The sequence below is a fragment of the Lathamus discolor genome, chromosome 2 (genome assembly GCF_037157495.1).
Source record: "Lathamus discolor isolate bLatDis1 chromosome 2, bLatDis1.hap1, whole genome shotgun sequence".
NCBI lineage: Eukaryota > Metazoa > Chordata > Aves > Psittaciformes > Psittacidae > Lathamus > Lathamus discolor.
In genome coordinates, this window is record NC_088885.1 from 35,235,121 (window position 1) to 35,261,397 (window position 26,277).

General features: G+C 39.0%; 1 protein-coding gene across 2 annotated transcripts in view; it reads left to right on the top strand.

The window, feature by feature from the left end:
- CDK6 (cyclin dependent kinase 6) overlaps positions 1 to 26,277 on the top strand; it is a 139,892-nt gene that overhangs the window by 56,269 nt on the left and 57,346 nt on the right. For both annotated transcript variants that reach the window (XM_065666368.1, XM_065666369.1), the window contains exon 4: positions 2,847 to 3,014. In XM_065666368.1, the coding sequence (XP_065522440.1) occupies positions 2,847 to 3,014 (168 nt within the window). The remainder of the gene's footprint in view (positions 1 to 2,846; positions 3,015 to 26,277) is intronic.

Genomic DNA, 26,277 nt, shown 5'->3' on the forward strand with positions numbered 1-26,277 from the left:
TCAGCTTACCGACATCCTTCAGAGCTGATAATAATTAAACACTGTCACAGCTTCCATAGTTCCATTGTAATATCTCCATTATCAGAGTTTACAAATAAACACTGACTACTTTATGAGCAGCCCACTGTTACTATCATTTGGCAGAGTTATATACAGAAATGGCCATAGAATCATAGAATGGTTTGGGTTGGAAAAGACCTTAAGATCATCTAGTTCCAACCCCCATGCCATGGGCAGGAGTGCCTCACTCTAGATCATTTTACCCAAGGGTCTGTCCAGCCTGGCCTTGAACAGTGCCGGGAATGGAACATTCACAACTTCCTTGGGCAACCCATTCCAGTGCCTCACCACCCTCACAGTAAAGAACTTCTTCCTTACATCTAACCTGAACTTCCCGTTTAAGTTTAAACCCATTACCCCTGATGGGCGTAATAGGCGCTGATGAAGAGTCCCTCCCCAGCATCCTTGTAGGCCCCCTTCAGATACTAGAAGGCTGCTATGAGGTCTCCACGCAGCCTTCTCTTCTCCAGGCTGAACACCCCCAACTTTCTCAGCCTGTCTTCATACGGGAGGTGCTCCAGCCCCTGATCATCCTCGTGGTCCTCCTCTGGACTTGTTCCAGCAGTTCCATGTCCTTTTTATGCTGAGGACACCAGAACTGCACACAATACTCCAGGTGAGGTCTCACAAGAGCAGAGTAGAGGGGCAGGGTGACCTCCTTCGACCTGCTGGTCACGCTCCCTTTGATGCAGCCCAGGATAAGTTTGGTTTTCTGGGCTGCGAGTGCACACTGAAGCCAGCTCATCTTCAGTTTCTCAGTGACCAGCAACCCCAAGTCCTTCTCCACAGGGCTGCTCTGAATCTCTTTCCTGCTCAACCTGTAGCTGTGCCTGGAGTTGCTCCGACCCAGGTGTAGGACCTTGCACTTGGCTTAGTTAAACTTTGTGAGGTTGTTATTGGCCACCTCTCAAGCATGTCATGGTCCCTCTGGATGGCATTCCTTCCCTCCAGTGTATCATCTGATTCACACAGCTTGGTGTCGTTGGAACACTTGCTGAGGGCACACTCAATCCCACTGTCCATGTCACCAACAAAGATGTTAAACAAGACCGGTCCCAACACCGATCCGTGAGGGACGCCACTCATTACTGGTCTCCAGCTGGACGTTGAGCCATTGACCACAACTCTTTGCGTGCGGCCATCCAGCCGGTTCTTTATATACCAAGTGGTCCATCCATCAAATTGATGTCTCTCCAGTTTGGAGACAAGGATGTTGTGTGGGACAGTGTCGAACGCTTTGCATAAGTCCAGGTAGATGACGTCAACCCCTGTCCATCAGTTCCATTGCCCCATCATAGAAGGCCACCAAATTGGTCAGGCAGGATTTCCCCTTAGTGAAGCCATGCTGGCTGTCACCAACCACCTCGTTGTTTTTCATGTTAGGCACATGAAATTGTTTTTCATTGTGCCTTTGTTTTTCATGTGTCATGTTTTATTAAAAATCAGATTAGAGTTTCCAGCCTTAATAGCTATGCATTTTATAATACTTTTGATAGAGATATCAGGAAACATTTACATGAAAGCAATAATTTTGTGTTAAATTATATAGTGATGTCTGTGAAGTGCATCCAGCTAAAGCAATATGATCAAGTTGAATATTTTGAGGTACTTTTAAACCCATTTTCAGATATCATTCCTTTTAATAGTGTGCCTTGACATTTACTTGAAATGTGTCCAAGTCCATAGAGAAGAACAAAAGCCACCAACTTCAATTTATCCATCTTCCCTTTTCTCATGTTTCATGCCATCCACCTCTCCAAAATCATTTTGGTTGCTAATTACAGGATTGGCAGACACCCTGCTGCATGGCTTACAGAAAGGGCATATGTCACTGGCAAACACAGAGCTGGAGTTTCATGAACTCAGTTCAAGTGCATACAGAAAATATCTTTTTACTTTATCCCTTTTGTTTCTTACTTGTTGCAGCATCTTCATGTAACTGCGTGTTTTGCAAATATAATTTTCAAGTTGACAGTATCCTTCTAGTTTGGAATTCAGGGGGATTTCTACTATTTAGTTTTTAATTCTGTTGGTTCATTCTTTTCATATTACTAAGATTAGTGTGAACACATGAGTACAGGTGAAATAATTTCTTCACCTGTGGAAATGTTATAGAAGATTGCATCACTATAACAAAACAGAAAAAAAAAATGAGAACTGTTACTTAATAACTGTTATTATTACAATGATTTAGTGCTAAACTTTGATCTTTAGGTACTTTCTGTCCTACTCAGTACATTCTATACAACAAGTTTTGCCAAGTAAACTTTTCCCTTCTGTAACATTAAACCCTGACAAATTTGTCATTTAAACAGCTTTCCTAATTGAAACAGATCCGGTGCCTGTGAAGTGAATGATAAAATTTCACTTTGCTCTGGCAGGATAAAACATAAACTTGTGAGATGCAAAGTGGTGTGTGGTTTAAAGTTAAGAGCAAAAAGCTGCTGTGTATTTTTCTTACTTGGACAGCATACTTCTGAAGTTGTCTCCGGATTTACAGACATGCTTTTGCTGTTTCTTGTATGTTGACCAGCCTTTATGCTTCTGTCAATCAATCAACCTCAAGTAATTCAACTAGAAACAATACATTAACTTGATAAGGACATCTGTTGATGTCAGCTGGTTTTAGCAACATCCTGACCATTTTATATTAATAACTGTTTTTACCTCGTATGCACATATTTAAGTCAATATTTATTAAATTAGTTTTGCAGATTATGACAGGTAGTTTGCTTGTTTGCAATCTTGTCTTTATAATTACATATTGAATTCTTCTTTATATTTAGGATATGATGCTTCAGCTGTTTCGGGGACTGGATTTTCTGCATTCACATCGTGTGGTACATCGGGACCTGAAACCCCAAAATATCCTTGTAACCAGCAGCGGGCAGATAAAGTTAGCTGACTTTGGCCTTGCACGAATCTACAGTTTTCAGATGGCTCTAACATCAGTGGTAAGTTTCTTGAGGCTTTTATTTTTTGTTTAATGCACCAGTGTGCTTTACTCTTTATGTTCCCAGCTTTTTATCCCATATTATAATGCTGCTTCTAAAATTATCTCTGCAACTGGAGTTACTTGTGTCTCTAAACACAGTTGCTTTCCAGAGAGCATTGAAGTTCTGGTGATTACTTCATAAAAGTAATCAATTACTGATTACTGGTTCTAAATTAAATCATGACTAATTACTGAAGGATAGGGACATGCTAGTTTTCAGAAATGCCGTGAGTCTAGCTTCTGTCGTGATACTGACATCTTTTGCATATCAAACCAGACAGGTAGGGTGAAAGTTTCTGAAGTATCCATTTATTTTAAGATAAAAGTCTTGCTGATCCCCAAGTATCTTGCCTGAAAAAATGTACGGATATACATGAAAATGCCACACTGTCATGCCTCTGATTTTCCACCTCTGCGAATATAGGTTTGATGCTTGCTCCCATATGTTACGGGATGATTTCAAATAGTGCTGTGCTGGAGGCAGCTATTTCCCAAGGCAGTTGTTAAAGAGCACCTCCAGTATCACTAGGCCCCGTGCCACTGTTGCCACTCTCCCAGCAGTTCTCCTGGTTGTCCTTGGCTTGTATATGAGCTCACTCCCAGAAGGTCTGGCCCTCTCCTGCCTTAATGCTGGTGCAGAAGCCCTGCCAGCTTCTCACTTTTTGACACCGTTTCCACACTTGCTGGCCTTGCCCCCAGAATCAGCTGCTGTTTGCTTGCCACAGCATCTCTGACATGTACTGAAGAGTAGCCATGCTGCATTTGTGTTGGGTGTCATTTGATTTTGCTCTCTCAAGAACTTTTTTTGTTTCCATTTCCTATTTTGAGTATCATAACTACTGTTGCAGTATCACTTACGGTAAAGACAGAAAAGGGAGAACTGCTGAGAAAAGAAACTGAAAGGAGCCCGCTTTGTGTTTTACATTGTCTTGTAGAAATCAGGCTGGCTCACAGTATAAAATCTTAGAATGGTTTGGGTTGGAAAGGACCTTAAGATCGTCTAGCTCCAACTGCCCCACCATAAGCAGGGCCACCTCACCCTAGACCTTGGCTCTGTCCAACCTGGCCTTCCATTATTATTAGTAGTTACTGTAAGAGTCTTCCCGTCATTGTGTGACATAACTGTGACATCCTGGGTTCTGGCTTCAGTGTGAATGAAAGCAGAAAGCAACAGCAAATGATATCATCTTGCTAAACACAGGAACGTATCCTTGTCACATAAAACATGCAAACTTGTGTTTTGGGGCTGGTTTTTTTCATTACCTGTAGGATGTAGCCTAATCCAAAGCTGAAAGGTTCTTTTTGCTGAGGTCAGTCAGGATTGATCGTTTTGTAACTCAAAACAGAACTTTGAAGAAAATGAGAGAAAAGTTGTTCCTGAATTGCTGCAATTTTTCATTTCCCATTTATCACTGTAACAGCTTCAGTGAGTGTTTCTCTTGATCCATAAAATTCTTTAAGCTAAATCTGCAGTGTTGTATAGTTTCCAGCGGGGCACTTTTTCAGAAGTTCTGCATAAAATGAGGAAAAAATTATCTAAGAACTGAGCAGGAGTTTGTCCAGGATCATGTAGCCTACATAGGAAGGAAGGTCAAAAGACCCAGAAATAGAATGCATCTACTGAGGCAAAAATGTACCAAGACCTGCTTGTAAGAGAACATTGCCAGAATTGCTCTGCAATTGCTCAAGTACCTAATACTTGCATGCTAGAAATCATGCTTCAGAACCCACTACTTAGTACCCTTGATGTTGCTGTGAACAAGTTGTTCAGACTAAGGGACTGTCCATGTGCAAGTTTGGACCGTGTTCATACATGCATGCAACTGTCATTGCAGCTATGCTAAAGAGTATTAAAATAATTGAATTATTCTATGACCAATGACAAATAAATTATATGGGCATAGGCATGAATAATGGCTTTCACACACCTAGAGCTTAGTTTATCATTACTTTATTAAAAGAAAAAAAAAAGAAGCTATGACCACGGCTTTTTTGAGTTAAAAATCTGTTGGTTTTAAAGCACTTAGTCTTTAACACCTTCCAAATCAACTTTTTTCTCAGTACACCAAAACTTATAGGCAAGTGTTGCTTACAATGTGATAACATGGTGTGGTTTTAAATGTCAGTCTTCATTGCTCCTACAGGCTGAGTGCTGGTTAGAAACTTTTACTAAATGTGTAAATGTGTATTAGCTGACACAGGGCACCAGTTTTCCTTTTTCTGAATGTAACTTTTACCTTTGGCTAGCTGCTTTGGTGTGCAATTTTTTCTTCTTTCTCCCCTCCATTAAACTCAATACAAGATACCAAACTTTTAAAAACCCCAAAACCTTCAGTTTCTTAAACATAAAGGTATTCTCAATTTTGCTGTCCCTGAAATAGTCTAAACTGCAGTTCTTTGCCAGGCAGTGTGCAAGCTTTCATTGACTTCAGCAGGAGCAGTTGAAGTGTATGTAGAAAAAAATGTTTCATTATAAAAGATAGCATATATCTCCATATGTATCAATTAATAAAAGTCCTAGCTTGCAAGGATTTGCTTCTGAGTTACACTGAAAAGCGATAGTGCAAACAGTCCAGTGATAAAAGGCACATTGCATGCGCTATCATTGTGATCAGTACAAGGGCTCTGCAGCATTTCCTTCAGAAGAGAAGCTTACTGCAAGATAAACTACAAGAATCATCTTTTGAAGTATCAGATCATTCCCAAGATGCGCCCTCATTCATTGCTCACAAAGAAACCCTTCAGATAGGACAAAAAGAGCTTGCCATGAAAATAATGCAGTAAAAACTGATTCACCCCAAGTTCTCTGGGCACTGCAAATGGTAACTTCAAAGCAGTCTCTCTCTGATAGCCATTTATTTCCACAGTGCTAAAGAATCCTTCTGGCAGATCAGTCATCCGGGAATATTGCTGTCATTTAAAGAAACCTCTCGATATTTCTGTCAGTGGATGAATGAAAGATTCAAATTAATGTTACGTGGGCTTGGGGGGGCAGGGTGGAGATCGCTACTCCCAGCCGTAGTGAGACTGAGAACTGATACAGGTCTGAAATAACAGCACTAGAAAGAAGGAGGTCAGGCAGGGGTGTCTCAGATGCTGGGTAATGGGGCACGCTTTTGGTTTTGTACAAAGTTAGGCTCTTTTTCAAGTGTTGGTCTTGGCCCTTGGGGAAATTTTGAATAGGCTTTGTGATAATAGAGCAGCTCCATAGGACAGAGGAGGTGGATTGATGTGACTGTAATTTTAGAGTTTGAGAGCAAAAGCTAATGAACTGTCACTTTTCTTCCTGATGCAGAAAAATGGGCACTCAGTTCCAACTTTCTGTGGATAAAGGAGCAAGTGGCTGTCTGGAAAATCTGAAGTTAGATTGTGAAAAAGCAAGAGCAATAGAAAGAAAAGCAATAGAAAAATCTATTTTTGTTGACTTCTAACTGCCTTAAAGAAAGGAAATGGAGCTGAATCACGGCACAAGAAAGTGCTAAATGAGATAAACGCACGCAGTTGTGATCACAGCATCTAGGTGGAGCTGAGGCTGTCCAGTTTTTAAACCTGACCTGCATCAGGATCTGAGTAAACTGTTAGGGTTTGCCACACACTCATAATACTTTCTGTGAAAACGTGTGTGCTTTACCTTAGATGGCAGTGCTGCTGATGGGTTTTTTCCCATGAAATGCAAGCAAAAGTGTTTTATGTCTTCCTTCTTTAAAAAAATCACTTGTTTTCAGATTTACTGAAGGGAAAATATCATTTTCTTTGCTGATGCTTTACATTGTTGAATACTAGCCTCAGCTAAATTGATGATTGAAAAGGCACAAAAAAATCTTGCAGTTGCCATCAGTGAATAATTTTAGATTACACTAGCATTTTATTTGAGTATTTCTTCAGGATAAAATCTTTCCATCCATTTCTGGCAGTCACTTCAGCACAAATGGTTTACATGTCACATCATGCAGGAACTTGGATTTCATTTTGTTGGTATAGTAGCAAGGGAGCATAAAATAATTTTCACTAACTGGGTTTGCTTTATAAAAATAAACGTATAAATTAGTTGCAGCAACAAAAACAACAACAAAAAATATAGAAATATCCTCTTCCAAAAAGGAACGAGCACTTTCCTGTTTTCTGTCTACTGTTGCATTGTAATTTTCTAGTAAATGCCACCTGTTAGTAGATAATGTGAATGTAAACTCTCATCTGAGCTAATACGATAGTTGAGAGCACAGTCAACTTTCTTTTTTCTTTGCCTTGATTTGGGGGTTTTCCCCCACATTTTTATGGCCACCTCTTGCTGATGCTCTGCTTTCAAAAATCCATATATTTATTCATATGGAATCCACCCTGCAGAGTCCATTCCTATGTTGGGTATGTTCCAGCAGACATGCAGCCTGTTGCGGCACACCTTTAACCTGAGATGCATTGGATATCCCAAAATGGACCTGATTCAGTGATCTATTTAAAGCTCACAGTTAATATCAAACATAGGAGTAGACCTATGGGAATTAATGAAGCACATGCCTCTGGTGAATCAAAGTCAAAATCTGGGCTGCGTTAATGAGTGCTCTAATGGAATTAGAACAGTGACACTAGAATTTATTTCATACATAATTTCATTAGAGCATACATCTTCCTCCCTCTGACGGCTGGAAGTGACATTGGTTTGGTATGCACTGAGTCCTCACTCTTGTGAGGAAGCCCATCACCTTAGATCTGAGACCCAATCTCCAGTTCCTTCTTCATGGTGCATTGCTCCAGTCCACTCAAATGTCCCTGAAAAGGAAAATGAGTCACAGACAGAAGATCAAAATATGTGTTGGTGAGCTTGTCAGTGCTGCTGCTGAAACGTTGTGGCTATTTAGGAATGCAGTATGATTAAACTTGTTGGCTTATTTAAGCGAAATCTGTCTTGCCTACTAACAGAGTTATGCATAAAAAGTCCATGTATCTGGCTTTGTGAAATTAGTGAATTTCTCTGATGTTTTAACATCTGGATAGCTGTAGGAATCTTTATTGTTTCCTCCCAAACACTCTATAGGAAAGTTATTTCCATCACATAAAATAAGTCATTTATCTACAAAGCCATATTAAGAACAAAAATCATTATTAGCGCATTGACAGTAAAGTCTGCAGCTGACTAAAAGCATTTTAATGTATATTTATGTTGACTTTACTCATCATATGTTCACTAAGAGGGCTCAGATTTTTATGAAAATAACAACGAAAAACCAGATTGCTCAATGTCATAGGGCAATACAGAAGTACACATGGAGAAAGTTAGGAAACTAGAAGTTTCTTTTATTCATCTGCATTATGATCATATAAGATCATTTTCAAAACTGACAATTTTTGTTGCTATCTTGAGAAACTTTGAAGTTTGTAAGACTTGTCTGGAAGAGCAGTACTAGCTGCTCTTGTAGACAGACAGGATTTATGGCAAGGTTGTTATTTTTAGGAACACATCCTAGAGATAATATTCTAAGGGTGCCATTTCACAGTCAGCGTAAGTAGATGTAACATTCCTCCTGCTGCTGAAATGATGGCCCTGCTTTTGACCACACACTCACATCACTTCCCTTGCATTGGCATTGGTGGTCGAGCTCTTGCAGTCTGACTGAAAATGAGCCCCATAAAAAGCAGTTATTCATTTCCAGGTGAATTAGTAGATGCAGATCATTGCGCGGCTACATGAGTTAAAAGCACTGACGCACAAGAGAGGATAAGCAGAAAGGTGGGGTCGTCCACTCCACAGACACCGTCTTATTTGTTGGAGTCAGTTATGAAACCACATCCAAAGTCTTCAGCTAAGGACTCGAATAACTAAACTAACACAAAGGCGGAAATGTTTTTCAAAACCTTGCAGCTGATGCTGACTTACACTGTTTTGAAGATTTTAGATGAGCCAGTTGCTGGTTCCTTAAAGTCTTATCTACTTATCCGACTTTAACAAAACTTCTAAGAGTATCTGTATCAATGTTTAAAGTATTTCTTACCCCTTTACTGCCAAGGACTGGGTTCAGGGGTCTGTGCTGTTCCTCCGCAGCTGATGCCACAACTCACCCTCGAGACCTGTCAGGAATGCAGGGAATGCAGCCCTCTGCTCTGATTCAGGCCCAGGTTTATCATGAACCATAAAAGGTCTATCTTTTAATCTTTCAAAGAAAGTAAATTTTTTCACAGTAAACAAGCAAATTGGCTCCTCATAAGAATATTTTTCTGTGCCAGAAAACTCCTTTTCAGAGCTGCAAACATTACAGTATGTATCATGTGATGACAGAGTTTGTCTGCAGTGAGGTGATCATGTTTTGCATCCCTGCAACTGCACCAGTGCAGCCTTGCAGAATAAATTTATCTTGTGCTGGTGGAAAAGTGGTTAAAAGGTACAATTTTGAACACAGATCATATCAGAACAAAGGAAGTTTCTGCTGGGCTGGACCAAAGTTTGGTTGTGTGCCCTATCAAAGGATAACAGCCAGCAGAGGATGCTTAGGAAGGGGAGTAAGAATCAGCTTTTAGCAATCAGAAATGTAGTGATTTCCAGTGCTGGAGATTGTATCTGGATCACTGTGAGTCATTCCCTTTTCACCTCCAGGTAAAATTTAGTACGATTTTGCAGCAGTACAGTTCCGTTTGTGCAAGAAAATGTACACTGTGCAAATAGGCCTTCAAATGGTGATGTGAAAATAAAATTAAATGCTTTTTTTCTGTTTCCCTTTATTTTCCTTCTCTTTCACTTAGGAAGATACAGTAGATACTGTTAGTGGTACAGTACTGGCTTACAGTTTTCATACAAATATCTGGTGAATGCGCATTAGGATGCAGAAGAACTGAATTTATAAAGAACAAGCTGTGCTTAATCTACTAAAAAATGGTGGGGGAGGTTAAGAAAGGGGGAAAGGTAGAAAATTACTAATGTGTATTTTTTCTATACTATAAATGAGTATCCTGCTATTGTGTGACTGTACTTCTATCTTCTGTTTTCAGATATAAAAATATGTAGTGCATTTCCCCCACCCAGTGATTTACATCTTTTTTATACGATTTTTCTGTTGATTTAAGCTGGTCTGTTTTTACATCTACTCCCAGAGATAATTGAGTGGGCTGGATTGTAAAAACAATTTGATTGTTTGACAAGGTCTCTCCCTGTGTATTTACAAAACCGTTCCCACATAATTTCAGACCATCCTGAAACACTAAAATACAGCCTGAGGTTATGCTCTTATCAGAGCACACAAAATAAGCAGGTATGGGCCTGTATGGTACTTGAATGTGAGGCAGTGAAAGGAAGAGGAGCAGAGAAAACAGCATACTCTCCCTGGAGCTGATGCTATTCCAGAGTGAAGGCAGGTGCCAGTGCATTGCTGATGGAAATGCTCTTAGGGCCTAATACATAATAAAAATGAGTTGTTGACATGTTTTTGCAGTGGCAGGGAAGCATCTGTAAATTTTCTCTGCACACTGGCCAAAGTTGTGCTTTAGAAGGTGTTTCTAACTGAAAATTCCCTTGTACAGGTACAGTCAAGGAAGCGTCTCTTAGCCTAACAATATTTAGTACTTGTTCAGTGATGCTGGCCTGGAATTCTAGCGCTCAAAAGCAGAAGAGACATGAAATCATCCAGTCCTTTTGTGAATCAGGCAGGATTGTTCTCTGTTATGTCATTTCTAATGTTTTGCCCATGTTAACTTTAAATGTGCCAAGAAATAGGGATTCCATTCCCATGGGAGCCTGTTCCAAAACCTCTATATAATCACTCTCAGGTTTTCTTGATGTCCAGCCTTCTATTTCCCATTCTTAATTTAACTCCGTTATATTCTTTGTTATTAAATGCTGAATGCTAGCAGATGGCCAGTGTCTTGTAGCTGGCTCCCTGCATTAGAGAAATCAGTTCCATATTGCTGTATACATTTGTTTCTGCAAAACGTGAAAAGATAATTCATTTGGTAAACAGTGAAAGTATAGATTATCCAGATTTCAGTAAATTATAGGGTACCAATGAATTAAACTAGTTTGCTCTAGACTTCCCATCTTCTAGAATTAAATAGATAAATCCAGAGGAAAATACGTTATGCTAAAAGAATTATTGAGCTACAAGGTGAATTCCTCAGTTTTGGGGATCTTACAAATAGCTTGGTAACAAGCTGCAGAGATCACAGGCAGGCTCTGAGTCACTGCTTAGATGCATGAAAAGAGCAAATGGAAATCTAGACTTCTCCATTTAGGACATTTTATTAGAAATAGGAAAAAAATGATGCCACAACTAGTTGATCAAGCCTCATCTACAATACTGTGAGCTATTCAGTTTCCCTGTGGCTGAGAGATGATTTAGGGCAGGAACAGATTTGGGGAAGTTCAGATTTCTGTCTAATGATTGGGGAAGGGGAGACAATATTTTCCGTGAAGCAAGAAGAATCTGACTTAATTTAATAAAATGAATCATGAGAGTAGATACAATTGATACCTAAAAACACCAGGAAGGAGCCAGAGAGGAAGAACAGGAGTGAAAAAAACAATGGTGGCGTGAGAGCTAGTTGGCTTAAACTTGGATAACTTGAGGCAGGATGTTAAGAGTACAACCTGTAATTCTGAAGCAGCCTACAGTAGGACCAGTGCAGGCAAGAAATACAACTGAGAGCTTGATGAATTTCTGTGATGCAGTGGGAAATCTTGATGACTTGAGGCAGCCCATTTCCAGTTCTGTATCTCTGTATTTGCCCCTTTAAGGTTTCACGTGCACTTATATAGTCAGCTTTATCAAAGAGGTGCACTTCATGAGCTCCATCCTGAATGGAAACAGCTTTCTGCAGGTCAGATGGATTGGCATAAACAGCTTTATTCCTAGCAGAGACTATCTGAAAAGACATATATTCTGTTTTGCCTAACAGGAGGAAGCATGGATCACTAGTGGTAATCTAGTGGATAGCGAGTTGCTTCCAAAAGAGGTCTTTTGCCTTGCGCACAGTCTGTGAATGGGGGAGTTTCCACTAAAGAAAAGAAACTTGCAGCTGTACAGATCTGTCAGCTCCACAGCCACCCACCTGTACAGAGCACTGTGTTCTACATCATGAAAGCTATACTGTGCCTCAGCATTCATTATGTCTAGTTATGAGCTAATGATAATGCATTTACGTCATGCACACTGCATGGATCTGCAGGAAACATTATTCTCCTGACAGGAATGAGAGAGTTTGACCACTTGGTCAGTGCAGAAACTGGCCTAATTTGGAAGAGCTCACATCTTTCTGAGGAAAAACTGATATTCTCTCATAAATTAAAAGTGCTCAGTGATTTATATCATGTGCCAAAGCTTTTACGGGGGGGGGCAGGGAGGGGGGGTGGAGAGTTGATATTGTCCCAGAGGGTTAGGAGAAATTAGAGGGTAGAAATCAGTACTGGAGAAACTACTGTCCAGTGCTGGCCTGAGTAAGTGACGTGGTGAATAGGAAACCACTAGATAGATCCCACAGTAAGCTCAGCATTGTCCGGCTAATCCCCACTGAGCAGCTATCAAATATATATACATGTTGCCAAAAGAAAGTTGAAAGAACTATAGTACTGATAAATTCCCAATTAGGATAAAACTATCAAGGTGTGTCCCTGTGTCCCAGACAACCTATTATTGTTAAAAGCAAAAAACATTTCTTGGGGATGCCTGGGAAATAGTTGAAAGAAAATTTTGCAAGGGAGGAAAAACTATAAGGGGACTTGTAAGGCTGTATGAATATCTCCTGACATAAAAATACTGTGTGAGATATATCTGACCAAGTGTAGACATCTAACTAAGCAATTTCGCTGAATAAGTAGCCTAGTAGTAATCAAAGGAGATCTCCTAATCAGTGAAGCAAAGAGTTAGCTATCTCAGCTCAAAGAAGACAGTTAACATAGGTCAGCTGAATCAGACTCTAAAAGTACCCACTTCTTTCCACTGACCATCAAGGGCGAGAATTACCCCTGTGAATATCTACATGGTATTTAGATCTGAAGTGAACTGAGCTGAATCCACCCCAAGCTTATCCTGATAGCATAATTTTGGGGTCTTGGTGAGTCATAAAGAACATTACTATCAAGGATTCCATCAAGATATGAGCAAAGCTGAGACAGCTCCTGGTGAAATGAGGTGTAATTGAAGCGTAATAGCAGTGGTACATTTCAGATAAATCTGTAAAAGCAATTAAGCATTTTTTTCTGGAATATATAGCTGAAATAATAAGCACCACCACCCAAAATACACAACACATGCAGGGCCAGTTAGGAATCTAAGCTATGTGGGTGAGCAGGTTTGACTGAGATCGGAATGGAAATGCAGAAGAGCCAGTGGTGTTTGAGAAGATACCTGTGAAAGTGAAAGAAGCAATGGGAAGCAGTGTGCAAATACATACACACATACAAGTCACACATATCAGTAGGAAGGCCTAACTCTGTGAGAATCTTACTACCCCTAAAAGTAGGGTATCAGCTTGAAAATGAAAGCTATTGTGAGCTGCCAGTGTCTTTTGGAGTACTGTAAATCAGTGGAGGCTTTCTCTGGTATGAATATCTCATAATACCACTTACAGCAATGGTTTTCAGAGAATAGTTAAGTAGTATTTTTTAATCCACTTGGAATATCAATAGCATTAAGATAGATGCAAACTAAGTGCTATTTTGTGATAGTACCACTTCTACTGACTGGCTTCATGGTACAAGCAAACTAGCTGTTTAGTTCACACTGGCATAAAGTCTGGCAATTCTTAGGTGGTGGTGAACAAAAAATTTTAGCTCCTTTACGGGGTTCACTGCAAAGTGTGGAAAACAAGTAGGTCGGGCTGGGGATTGGGGGGGGGGGGGGAGGGAGAGTTAAATTTGAAGACCATTCATGGAAACGCGGTTGTTTCTGGGGTTTTTTTCAAAGTGCTTTCTGATGAACAGTGCAATGACTGTGTTCTTTAAGGGCAAAAAAGGAGCATGGCATGGATTTCATGTAGAGCACATACAGTCATGCTGAAGTTTTTGAAATTCCACTGAAAAAACAGGAGAGCCTTTGAGTATTTTTATATTTGGGGGAGGGAGGGGTACTTTTTCAGTTCTCTTGCAATCAAAGTATAATCAAACACACTTTTCCTGACTATTCTGTATTTTTAAACAGCTTTAGTGTGAGTACTTGAGTAAATTTTTCTAATATTCACAAGAGTAATATGTATTTCTTACGTTCTTAGAGGCAGAGCAGTTCTGGCTACCTTGCAAATTGATCACTTCAAAGAATATGCTTTCATCACTGGTACTGTGATTTCAATGACAGTATATCTCAGAAAAAGATTCACTGATGCTTTTTAGCCCTGCTTTATTTGGATATGCAATTTTCACAGATTCTTACATGTTCTGCTTCGTATTGCATTTGCAAGAACAGAACCAGTCAAGTCATTCTTAAAATGCAGAAGATGATTGCTGGAAAATTCAAACATCTTGGTGTGCAGTTTAGTGTGCTGGATTGATCTGGGTGCCACATTACATTAAGAAAACAACATATCTCTAAGCATGCCTCAGTATAACATCTAAACAGAGAGGGTAGATATGTATCTTTTTAATGAAATGGGATTTTCCTTAGTTTTGTTTACATGTTTGTAGTCTGGCTTCCCAAGATGAAAACCAGCTTGTAAACCAAGCTTAAAAATCAGGAGTGCTTTACTGGTTTGCATTTTCTTATGGCTATTGCAGTAGATCATGATAGCTACATATTTCAGCTGGTATAAATCACCACGGCTTCATCGAACTAAGCCAATTTATAAGGCAAATAAGAGGTTATGTCTTTAAATCAACAGTTAATTCTTTGGTTTTGATTTATTTTTGTCTTAGATTTAAATTTTATACTTAATTGTCCTTTTCGTTTCTCTTGCTGTCTGATGCTACTCAGGCGCTATTGCTTTGAAATGAAAGGGACTATTTAAGTTAATAAAGACACAGCTGGCATTGTGTAGATTCAGTGGTACTAAGTTATGGATAGATCTAAGTGACTTGTGACACTAAAGATACCCTGCACCTTATGTAATTTAAAGACCAGAAGAATTAAATAAGGAGGGGCCTGTACACGGTATCAGTTCTTGTGGGAAAATATGCTTCAGTGACTTACTGGCACTGGTTTTGGAATGTGGCCTTTAAAAGTACCTTTTTACAGTGGGAAAGAATTTGGTCAAGAATAAACAGTCTGACCTTGTTAAATGGACCAAAGGCTGTGCATAACCTAGTTCCAGAAAACTAGTTTTCACCAGTCTGTGAAAAAAAAAAATAAATAACCAGTTTATAAAAAATGCAACTAGATTTTCTAGAGAAATAAATACGTAGATGGAACAAAGTGAAAAAAAATTGTTATTTAAGTGTGGACTACTCTGGGTTGTGGGAACCATGAGCTCTAAACATGGTTCAAACCATAATTTCAAGGCATTAAAAGCAGTCAGTGTCCTATACTGTAGCCAGATAAATTCAGATCATGTATGGGATCAGTGTCTAATTTTCGACAGAAATGAAGGCCATTTGTCTTATCGTCAATATCTGAAAATGTAAGAAACATGAGTTTATAGTAAAACTGAGTTTATAGTATGAGCGAAGTTACAAAAATGAAGCTTGGTATTTTCAGGTTTAGTCACTTGGCTGGCAAAAATCCTTTGATACAAATGAAGAGGAAAAAATACGGAGCAAGAAAATAGCTCCATTTTGGGTTTAGCTTCAAATTCAGCTCATGGTGAACCGCCACACTGTTACTGAATGTCCATGGTATGAAATCCTACCTTCAGTGCATTCAGTGGAAAACATCCCTTTAACTTCACTGTGGCCAGGATCTCATTCCAGGGTTTCACATTCTATTTGAAAAACACAGACACTTGCTCTGAACAAATATTCAGGCTGCTTTAGAGGAGTGGAGTATACAGAAAACTGCAATGACCTTCGGGAATGATATAAGTGCCATTGATATAAGATACTCATTTCACGGGCCTTTGCCACAGAATTCTCGCAGGTACTTTGTAGAATACAACCTCTTTTTTTTTCTTACCTAGTGTTAACACAACAGCATCAAAATAACATATTAAAATTCTCAAGGCCTTGCAGGTGATGCATTTTTTTAATGCAAGAGTGAATGAAAACTCTTACAACAGTTCAAGAATATGAAATAACATTGGAAGACATTGTTGAATAATACTTTGGGTACATCATTAAAAAACTATAGTATCCAGTTGAGGTCCACTAACAGAGCAGTCATTGCTGCATAAAAATGAAAATACGTCTGTAACTGCAAAATTACTGAAATGGTACATTTCTGTGTTATAAAATTAAATTCAACATCAACAGATGCAGCTGTTTAAATAGCAGCATTACGTAAAGCAAGTGAATCAAAGAAAAAAATATGCATCAGGAACGTTCAGATTAAAAATTAGAAAGTGAGTACTTCAGGTTTTGACAAGTTTGGATAAAGAATCTGTATTAGGCAAGAAAAGAAGAAAGCCTCTCTCAGTGTAAACACCGTTTTCAGATTTTTATAGTCAATGTAAACATCTTCTGAGCTTAGCCTGAGTTTCCTGAATTCTGTCTCGCTCTACTTCGTGTTTACTACATCAGCTGTATATTTATCCTGCAGAGATTTCTTGAGGCCCTAAAGGGGGTGGAGTTCCCACCCTGCTGTGAGAAGGCTCTGTGCATTTTCTGTGTATAGTCACATGTGACAGATAGACTACTGCACTGCTCCAGTGTCGAACTGTCCGGTTCTGAGAGTGGGAGCTCTACACTGTTAACTCCGAATGTATGCACAGATTTATCCCCTTCTGTAGTCTTGGACATTACCAGTAACTCACAGAAAAGCAAGGACAAAAACTACAGCTGTGTTTAGAATTTACAGGCAATGATACCTTTTTAAATAAGTTATATTATCAAGAATGGATTCACCAGGAAGGGATTAAGGACCTGTTATTTACCTTTCTCTACATCATTAATGTGCAGGATAGTGTGCAAATACCAAGTTGTCTGAGAGGGAAACTACAATGCTTACGCAGAACTTACTTTTCTGTACTTGATGCACTGCAAGTGTAATCTGACCCTCACACTATTAGCAAGTAACATGCATAAATCTTTCCAAAACCTCTTAGATTCATACTGAATCGAGGAAGCTATTAGATTGACTAGAAATAACAATGTTCATAATAAGTGGATGGCGATTCTTATTTATATTGAGTATTCCATATCACTTTGTTCATTGTGTCACTCTTCCTCCTGGGTACTCCACTAGTAAGTTTTTCTTCTTATTTTTCACACCAATGGATGATTTTTTATTTATTTTTTTTTAATAAGAGACCTATGAACATATTCCCATATCATAGGCACATACATTCAAAAATATGCAAAATACCTGAAGCTTTTTAAGTCATATTAAAAATCTAAGAGATTTTTTTTTTTCCGTGTATACCTTCAATAACCTCACAAGTAGTGGTAGTAGGCTACAGTACACAGATAACTGGTATGAAAAAATGGAAGGCATTTTTTACTTTATCCTGAGGAACAGATGAAGGTGAAGGGAACCATGCATTTTGTATTTAATATTCATTGAAATAGGCTCTCTGTGGACTTGCTGCTCTCTGTGAAATTAAAGTGAGTTAAGAGTTCAATACAGTTTATATCCTGGTCTTAATTTTATTTTTCAGTGTTGCTAGTCAAATCGTCATGGCAGAGAAGCTTTTATTCTGTACCTTGAGAAGATGTTCATATTAGATTTACATTAGATTACTAACATGAATGACTCAGTAAACAGTAGTTGTAATTAAGCCCAGAAGCCTGAAAAGACAGCATGAGTATTGAGCGAACAATCATATCTGTTGGAGCTATCATTTTCTTCTGAGGATCCCCGGCATGTCCTTTAGGCTGTGCAACCCATTCAGGGGCGTGAGCAGAAATCTCTCAGTAATTCCTGGTGAGGCACATGCTAAAACAGAGAAGAGAAGCCCTTTAATCCTGGTTGAACATTAATTTCAAGACTGAAATGACCTGCTCTGAACACTGCTTTGGGTATTTCCAACAATTACGGTGTCTGTATAGGCACCTTGTCCAAGTGAGGAGCTCAACAGAACTCTTCCTGCGTGCTTCCAGCACAGTCTTCAGGAAATCTCCCATGGCATGGTTTGTATATGTATAGATACAGCACTGTAAAGGATTCTAGATTTAGTCAGTGGAACTGAGGATGAAGGGCTGTAAAATGAGGGAAGTTATAGGACCGTCCTGTGAGTCTAAGCTCATTCAGAGAAACTATGCATTTATGTTCTGACATCAGGAAAGAACTTGTCTACAGTTAAGCTTTTGCTGTCATAATTCCCTCAGCAGACATGATTTCTTTGAGGCTCCCTCATCATGGAACAGAACATCATTGTTAAGACCTGTACAAATTTGAATCAAGATCTAGTTGTCTGTCATAGCCCTTTTTGAAGGGATTTTATGACATTATACATTTATGGCCAAGCAATAATTTTTTTCCAGTATGATAAATTCCTAGTTAATATATTAATTATTCTTAGTAGCCAATGTAATTATTTTAATCAAGGATTTGAACAGTGTCTCCTAATCTTCAGAGGAAGGATGTCTTTGTGTGAGTCTATTACTCTCCTTTGATGTTTGTAAGCATCTGTGTGTAGTTACGCATATTGCTTTTCATTCTCAGGGGTTTGTCTTCTCAGGAATATAATGTAAAGTCATGTAAATTACTGAGTTTTTGCAATAATATTCATTTGGTCAGGAAGCGAAAATAAGGGAGACTTTTGGCATTGTCAGAGCTTGACCTCTGTTTCATCTTCTCATGACTTCTCATAAATATACTGTAATATGTTTTTAAATTGTGGTGTTCTGGCTACAATACAGCCCATCCCATCCCATCTCTTTCTTTGACTTCTACTTAGCACAGCTTCTAATGTCTTTGTTTCCAGCAAATATTGTATATTTGATGGCACATCCATAGCAGTCTGTGTAGAGTACTTAGAAGTAGTGAGGAGAAGAGGGCAAAAAGAAAGTGAGGAGACATAAAAAGACTGGGATAGTTATTGCACTGACAGGGAAAATGAGGCCATACTAAATACAATGACAAGGATTTTTTTTTTTTGTTGCATTTTACTTGGTTGGGTTTTTTTAATTTGTTGTTGCTTTAGGCCAAGGAGTGTTTGAATTCACTTTTATTTCCAGTTGCTGCTTCGCCTTCTGGACAGAAGATGCTACTTTTTTCTGTGCAAGAAGTTTAATTTGCCACATAGCTGAAATTCTTTCCCAGTGAACATGTGAAATACTATACCCTGAATTTGCAATTAATATGACAAATGACATCAGTTTTTTTCTATTCCTTGCTAAAGGTGCTTCACAGGCAGAATCGTTCCAACTCAACTTAGTGCTATTTTAAAGCTACGTAAAAGACATTCCAGAAGCTTTTTAAGTCTTGCCCTCATCTAAAACACCCTGACTTGTTACATTATCTTTGAGCCCACGTGGGCACAACAGAAATCTCTTATGCTACTTTCCATTCCTATGATAGGTTAGTGCATGACCTAATCAAAACCACTAACATCTATGTTGATCACTTGCAGACTTACCATGGCAGTACACCTATTTAATAAGAGAAAAATGAGTGAAGTTCAGTAACGTTTCCTCAGTTACCATAGAAACCATTCCATCTTATATAGAAAACTTGACTGCTTTTGGGCCCCCATCCTTTGATATGCCAAGTGGCTTTCTGAGAGTCCTTAATGTCCTCTTCGCCTATTGAAAGTGCAATCAAAATCAGGCAATGAGAACTTAAATGCTGTGACTTGAAGACAGGCAGTTTCTATCTTAGTTTCATTTACTTGAATTTCAACCTGCTACAATTAGATTCCTTTGAATGGTCTGCAGCAATGAAGAGGTAAACTGTGCACACAGAAATCAGGGCCCCAGTTCAGTGTGCTGAAATTAACTCATATGGTGGGACCTTACAGCATCAGATACTTTCCCTGGCTATCAAATGCACTTTTGAAGTTGCGGGCAGCAAACTTTTGCATGACATTAGCCAGTCCAGCATTGGTCTAACCACAGATGAAAAAAATTGCAGTGTTTTCCAGGAAGACAGAACTGACAAAGCGCTGCCTGTGCACCTAAGCCTGCACAGCCAGAATCCCAGCTGACACAGTATTTTGAGTCATATGCTGACCTTACTATGAAAGAGAATTTCAGTTAGATGTCTATTGTGTTTTCAAATATAGAAGAATGGCTTTGTGTTCAATGGATTACCCCACTGATTAAGACAAGGAAGCAGATGCTGCAAGGGCATATTGAAGGAAAGAATTTAATTTTTCCCGTTTTATCATAATTCAGAATCAATTCCATGTACCAGTGCAATTAATACCTAAAGTGAAAACCCACAGATGTATTAGGACCATGAGAATCTCTCAATAGACAGAGGTACTGGTACCTATTTATAATGAAGCTCCCAGCACCTTCCGTGTCCCAAAAAGCAAATAGAAAGGATGGGGGAGGGAGGAGAATCATGAAGGGAAGTCTTTTAATTTTCTTCTTTTCACGTGAAGGTTTATAATTAAAGGGGAAAGTAAATTAATTACATGAATATTAAAAGGTTACTCTTCTATTCTAACATTTGGTCACAAGTTGTCTAATGAAAAGGAATGCAGGCTGGAGGGCTGCCATGCCTTTGCTTCTTTCTGCAGAGGGCCACAGGCTGAAGCAGTGATTGTGCGTGACAGATTCTGGGAACAATGAGCCTGCGCACAGATCATCCAGATGGAGCATGCTTTTCTAAATTACACCAACAACAGGGTGGCCCACAGGCAAACAAAATAGTTAAACAATACATAATAAAGTTTTTATTTGGTATTTCCTGTGAGCCTCTGCCAGTTGCCAGGGAGTGTACTGTATTTTTCTTTTGCTGTATTAATTGTTGACCACAACTGGCAAGGACCCAAACTAGCAGGGACAGATAAGGGGGGGAAAATGGCATCTGGACACTAAAGCCTCAAGTGTACTGGGAAAAAAAAGCACAAAAAATTACAGCATATATCTGGAATTTTCCAACTAACGATGTGCGGATGTGGTAGCGCTAGGGAAAAAGAGCCAAACTGAGCCTGCTTTGTTCACTAAGAGAGGCCCCCCTGTAACATTCCTTTTAGCTGTGCATATTTTGGCTTCAGTTGTGCAGTTTTAACTATATACTGTGTATGGAGCAGTTCAGTTGTTGCTGCATGAATCTAATGATTTTGTTACAAGAAATGAAATTATGTCAATGCATATGCATTTTTGTTGTGGTAAGATGTTTAAATGGAGGCTGTGTTTTAAATGTTAAATTATAGGTATTAAGTTTTCAGAGGGAAGAGGGAGAAAATTTCATTAAGTACAGCCCATCACAGCAACAGCTGCAAGGAGGAGACCCTCAGTAGCAGTGAATACTGCCTTTTTAAACTCATCAATGAAATCAGTCCTTACAGTTATCTGGTTTAGGGAAAAGCCGCAGTATAGCATTACAACTTGGATAAAAACAGGAGGCTGCATAAACATGCTAGTTTGATACTGGGTTTCTATTTTCATTGCCTTTCTAGCTATAAACAGTTAAGGTATTGGCATCTTTTTAAGGAAGTTTTATACTCCTGATTTACTATATGCAATGTCGTAAATGATTTTGCTACTACTAGTACACAGCAAAGAAGACAAGAAACAAGAACAGGTTGCTGTTCTTTTCTTCTACAGGTAAAATAGCCTTGCAGATATTAGGCAGCCTCTCCAAAGAAAGATGAAAGTTGGTGTGAAAACTATCAATATGCATAGAGAAGAGAACCAACTGCACTAGCCAGTGACAGGGTTTGCAGCTTCAACAGGTCTTAGTTCAGTTGATGGGGAAGAAATAATTGTTAGGAGCTTAAATTGTCATATATTTATACAGCATTTTTGGACGTACTTGGACATCTTCCAGTGACCAGTGGCCCTTGTTGCCACAGGTTTGTTTTCACTTCTCAACTCTCATGCTCTTCCTGGCATTAGGTACATAATTTTTTTTCTTGTTTGTGTTTTTGGTTTTAGGGCAGATTTTTTTGTGATTGGTCTTAGCTGCAAAATATGGAAGTCATATATTCCATTATTTCTTTGTGCATGTGTAGTTCTTTTCTGTAAGAAAATAAAAGTATATTTAAAAGTTAACTTTCTTCACTTGGCATTATATTCATATGCCCGCTGGTTACCAGCAGGGCTGAACCTATGGATCAGTCACATAGATTCTTCAGTCTGAGCTAGCAGAATATGTAGCTGTAGTGGATGGCTGTCATAAATAGCTGATTACACTAGAAAAAGGCAGGATGCTTTGCCAGTGGATTTCCCAGATTCCTGTTCATCTTCCAACACAGAACTACTGCTGTTCCTTCATCACAAGCCTGTATTTCTACCTCTCCTTCAGCCAGTCTCCTTTCTCTACTAAATCTAGCTCCCTCCCCAAACCCTCTGTGAAGTCTGCCCTCCCACTCAGGGGCTCCTGACATGCCCCTCAACAGCTTCACAGTCTCCACTGCTCTCAGCTGCAGGCTTTTCATCAGCTTCTATCTCCTTTAAAAGTTTTTGTGTGATCCGAGTCTCACACATCTGACTGGTCATTTTTCCTCCTTCTCTCCATAGCTCATAGTCTTCTTTCTCAGTCAGTGTCAGTTACCTCAGCTCTCCACACACACTCTCACTCCTCATTGTTCTTCAGCCCAACAAGGGGATATCTTAATCTCTTCTCTTAATCTGGCTTTCATACTCTCCTCCCACAGTGTGTCCATCTGTTTTCATCTCTGTGGCTGAGTCTGATAGGTTCCTCTTCAAATATGGCACAGATCATTTATAGAGTGACAAGCTTTTTGCACTCAGTCAAAAGTTTGACATGCCATGAAGTCCCACTGAGCCCCCTGAAGCTGGCCTGAAGCATACCTGTTGCAAGCAAAACCACCTGGAAGTGCAGTAGTTAAACCAGTATAAATCCTTACTGAGCATGTGCTGGTTTTCAAATTTATGACATGGCCAAATTTGGAGCCAAGTTTTAAAAGGATGGCAAGAGGCACCTCCTTGACATAGAGGCCAAGTTCCATAGTCCTTGTTCTAAAACATGAGAGCACCAGAGCTTCTCAAAAAGAAGGTCACCAGAATTTAAGATGGGTGAACCATGTATTTTTCCCTAGCCTCACTCATGGAAACCCCCTAACAGCTTCAGCTGAAATATTCCAATAGGCCTGAGTATATTCCAGAGAGATCAAGCATGGAAAATGTTACTGTAATCAGTGAAATGCTGGAGACATTCAAAACTGCTGAAAACAGGGTCTTACACAGATGACTTCAGTAACAGGTCATGCGAGAAGCTTGAATGTATTATACATGATGCTTCTGATGCTTGTCCCCTTCCAGAAGGAATGTGAGTCTCTAAGGACTCTTTCCCTCAGTAAAAGCCAAGGTGCAAAATCACTCAGTTTTCACTAATATATGTGCTGTTTCCTATGTATTGATGCCTTCTTCATACCCTTATAACCAACTATTGCGTATCCTACCACATGTGGAAACTAATTCTTATTCGCTTTAAAGAACCTCTATCTATTTCCAGTCTCTAATGGCATCTATAAATGTAATTTATTCACAATTAGGGATGTCAGTTGGGAACAAGCCATCAAAGTGGTGTAAAAACACTAGATGAAGGAAAGTGTCAAATCTGTGGTAGAGGTGAGTGTGGCTAACTACTGATCACTGACAGGCATGAGACTCCTGAAGTCCCATTGAAGTCAGCAAAGTTGAAGAGCAGGTCTATGCTTAGCAACATAAATGTACTGATACCAAAATTCCTTTCCAAATTACAAATTTGTCTTTTTCTCTCATGAAATGAAAAATCATATCATCATGCAACCTAGTGAGCTACTATTTATCATAAAATATGTAAAACTTAACTGGAAAAGAGATTAAGTAGAATAGGCTTAATTTCCCATAACTACACTGGTTCCTTTTCCAGTCAAGGACAAGGCAAGTCTTTTAAACTTTGGAAAAGAAGTGATTTATAAATCACTTATTATGGGAGCGATAAGTAATCTACTTTGTACTTGCCTGAGATGTAATCAATTAAAACTACGTTTGTACAAGACATGTGAGCTACAACGTACAGCATTCATGTATACAGCATTTCCCAGTCCTAGAACAGGAACAACAGGATGGTTAAGAGGTCATCCACAGGACTCTACATTATTTTTCAGCCCGAAGATTACATCCCAGAATTGTTTTAAGACATACTGTGAGTCTCTACATAATCGATTTCAAGGCAGGTTTCTAGACTAACACTTCATAGAATCATAAAATCATTTAAGTTGGAAAAGATCTTTAAGATAATAGCATCCAACCATTACCCTAGAACTACTAATTCCATCACTAAACCGTGTCCCTAAGTGCCACATCTACATGTCTTTTAGATAGCTTTATGGATGGTGACACAGCCACTTCCCTGAGGAGCCTGTTCCAATTGTTGACAACTGTTTTGGTGCAAAAATTTCCCCTAATATCCAATCTAAACCGCCCCTGGCGCAACCTGAGGCCCATTCCTCTTACCCTATCACTTGTTACTTGGAAGAAGAGTGCGACACTCAACTCACTACCACCTCCTTTCAGGTAGTTATAGAGAGTGGAAAGGTCTCATGTGAGCCTCCTTTTCTCCAGGCTAAATAGCCCCAGTTCCCTCAGCCCCTCCTCAAGACTTCAGTGATTTAGAAGAAGCACTAGAGGGCTCTTTTGTTGTTCCCAGTAACACCTTTACTGTAACTGAAAAGATTTAAAATCTATTCTGTTTTTTTTTTTACTGGTTGTGCTGTTCACTTCTGTTTTCCTTGTTGGATTATGTTAATGGGTATTTTAGTCTTGTTTCCATTTCTCTTCAAGCAAGTTTTATTTTCAGATTTTCTTGCAGTAGCCGAAAACAAAACAAAGTTTATCTGATTTTTAAAGATGCTTTGTAAATAAAAAAGCTTAAGAAGGGGTCATTTAGCCCCCTGTTTTGTAAAAACTTTATATTACAAAATCTAACTTGGTCTAAATTCATCCTGAGAGTATCCTTTTAGAAAACAGTCTTACTGTTAGCTCTTGAAAGCACTTAGTTTCTGATCCTACAGTCATTAATGATTTTAAACAGCAGTAACTTAACCTCATGATATTAACAAAAAAGAAAAATACTCTAAACAAAGTACTCTTTTTTTTTTTCTGTCATAAAAAATACCTTTTCCTTGCTAATTGCCACTTTCCTAGAAAAAATAGTATTTTTAAATGGAATTGTATACTTTCTAGAAAACATAGGTTATTTCTAATTCCTTGTTTCTAAACCTACTTTTTAAAATACTGAAAAATAAAAAATGAGGAGAGATCTAAATATAAATGATTCCACGATCTGAAGACGTCTTCCTCTAACCACCCAGAGCTTCCACTGAAATCAGTAGAAATTACATGCATATTTGGAGTTAGGTTGGGGCTCTTCATATGATGTCCAGTTGGCTTTTTTAACACAGCCTAATAACATTAACCTTTTCATTAGCAAAAGATGCATGACATCTTTTGCCTCAGAAGAATAGATGAGGTCCTATCAGCTTGTTCTGTTGGTCTGTGTCAATCCTAGGGCTGTTGGCACTTCAGCTTGGTTTCTGTGCAGAAGTTCTAGCATCTAGCACTGCTTCTCTGTTCTGTACCGCTCAGCATCTCTAGAGCCATGCATCGAAGGATTTCCTGACTGTATAAGGATATTGTTTACAGGACTTCCTCTAAAAGTTCATGGAGGGGAGTAGAATGTTGCCATCCTTATCCGGCTGTTAATGCTGTGAAAGTTTTCTGGAGGTGGCAGGAACTCTTATTCCTTTGCAGGGAATATGTAGGGAGATTCTTGCATGGAATGATTGCTTCTGAGAACAGATATTTGTGGAGAAAAGGCATGGACAAGCATCATGATGATGATGGGGAAACACATATAGACTATGAAACAGATTAGTCCAAGGTCAGCTGGTAGTAAGGCTGATACCGCAAGATCTCTTGACATTCTCTCTGAGTAAAACATTTAAACTAGTTCTTGAATATTAGTTCCCATTTGATTTATTCTCCCTTTTCAAGAATGGATTACATATTGCAATAAACATTTTAGAAAGCCTTTTTTCTCTATCCATTTTTATCATTTTTATAAGGACTCTTCCTGAACAGTTAGGAGCCATAAATGATT